General features: G+C 43.8%; 1 protein-coding gene across 1 annotated transcript in view; it reads right to left on the reverse strand.

Moving 5' to 3' along the window:
* Nucleotides 1-536, reverse strand: part of LOC147624034 (transcription factor KUA1-like) — a 2,068-nt gene extending 1,532 nt beyond the window's left edge. Inside the window, exon 1 of the mRNA XM_086820709.1 lies at nt 1-536. This exon is cut by the window's left edge and continues 66 nt beyond it. Coding sequence (XP_086676835.1) covers nt 1-220 — 220 coding nt within the window. The 5' untranslated portion in view covers nt 221-536.
* Nucleotides 537-1,538: the final 1,002 nt, after the last annotated feature.

A 1,538-nucleotide genomic window follows, 5' to 3' on the forward strand; every position in this document is an offset into this window, starting at 1 on the left:
CTGCTGCAGGGCCTCCCCCAGACTCCGACTGCTCCGGTGTGCTGCAGGCCTGCGTAGCCTGCGCGTTGTAGTACGCCAAGTTGCCCATGCTTACGCTCTTCCGGATCATGCCATCAGTCAGTCTCACCCCAAACAACTTCACCCCCTTCTCCGAACAAGTCCTCGAGTTGTGCCCATTGTGGCCGCAGTGTGAACACCGCCTGCTCATGTCTTTCTCCATCCCAGTGCTTTCTTCCCTTGTACAGTCTGGAGGGTATGAATAGGTGTGGAGATCTAACGTCTCCAGTTTAATAACCTAGGGTTGGATTAAGGGTCTGAAGAAGGCTAACTAGCAGCACGAGGTGGATATTGGACATGTTCATGACTGCAACGTGGAGTAGTGGAGAACGCACGAGTCAGGGCTGAGAGGGAAAGAAGAGCATGTGGAGCAGCAAGAAGCTGAGCACAAGATAAAAAGAAGCATCCCGAGGAAAAGACAAAGAAAACGAGGATTTACTTGAAAATGCTTGATCCGACCTTGCAACTACCAAGTGCCCACTTCCCCTTTTTCCCGTTATTTATTTATTATTGCGATTTTATATAAATGTTGCCCTTAAAAAGAAATGCCAGATTTCATAGCGAGGGGTCCTTTATTTTGCGTTGTGCAAGGATCCCGCCGAAAGAAAGGCATTAATCAAGACAAATATATATTATTGATTATTTGGGGAGGCGAAAAAAATCCTACACTGTTTTAATAATTAAAAATTTGGAATCACTCAAGTTGACAAGTTGTGAGAATCTCCACGTAAAAATCAGGAAAATCGAATGGTCAAAATCAGTAAAAATCGAATGGTCAAGATTCATGCGGTCAAAAATCGCATGACATCATACGGCTAAAAACGATAGGAACGAGCAACTTATGAAGTCAGATTTGTTAGCCCTTATTTGAGCGGATGATTTCTCCTAATTTTTTAAGTCAGAAAAACTGGTTATTAAATGTGAGAATCTCCACGTAAAAATCAGGAAAATCGAATGGTCAGGATTCATGCGGTCAAAACCGCATGAGATCATACGGCTAAAAACGATAGGAACGAGCAACTTATGAAGTCAGATTTGTTAAGCCTTTATTTGAGCGGATGATTTTTCCTAATTTTTAAAGTCAGAAAAACTGGTTATTAAATGTTACACTTTTATAACATGGTAATGACAAACTCCATGATGTTTTTTATAAATATAAATACAAGTTGGCTCTCACCTGTGTCTCTCTGACGAGGTTGACACCACTCTCTCTCTTTTCGGCCCTCCCCCTCTTTCTCTCCCCGCGCTCTTTGTCCACCCCTCAAGGCCCCTGCACATGCTGCTCATATTGCCGTGGCGGGTTGATCAGAATGGAATATTCTCCCTACCACGTCAAATTTTACAAAACGCTCCATCTACAGAGTAGACGTGACGGGGAGAGGAAAACGCCAGTGATAACGTTATCTGATGCCAAGTACCATTGCCACTCATGCGGTGTAGTTGACGTGGTTGGAGACTTTGGAATTTTGACCCTCCTCCAT

Source organism: Cibotium barometz, chromosome 26, assembly GCF_041138505.1.
Source record: "Cibotium barometz isolate CiBa-2024 chromosome 26, ASM4113850v1, whole genome shotgun sequence".
Taxonomy (NCBI): Eukaryota; Viridiplantae; Streptophyta; class Polypodiopsida; order Cyatheales; family Cibotiaceae; genus Cibotium; species Cibotium barometz.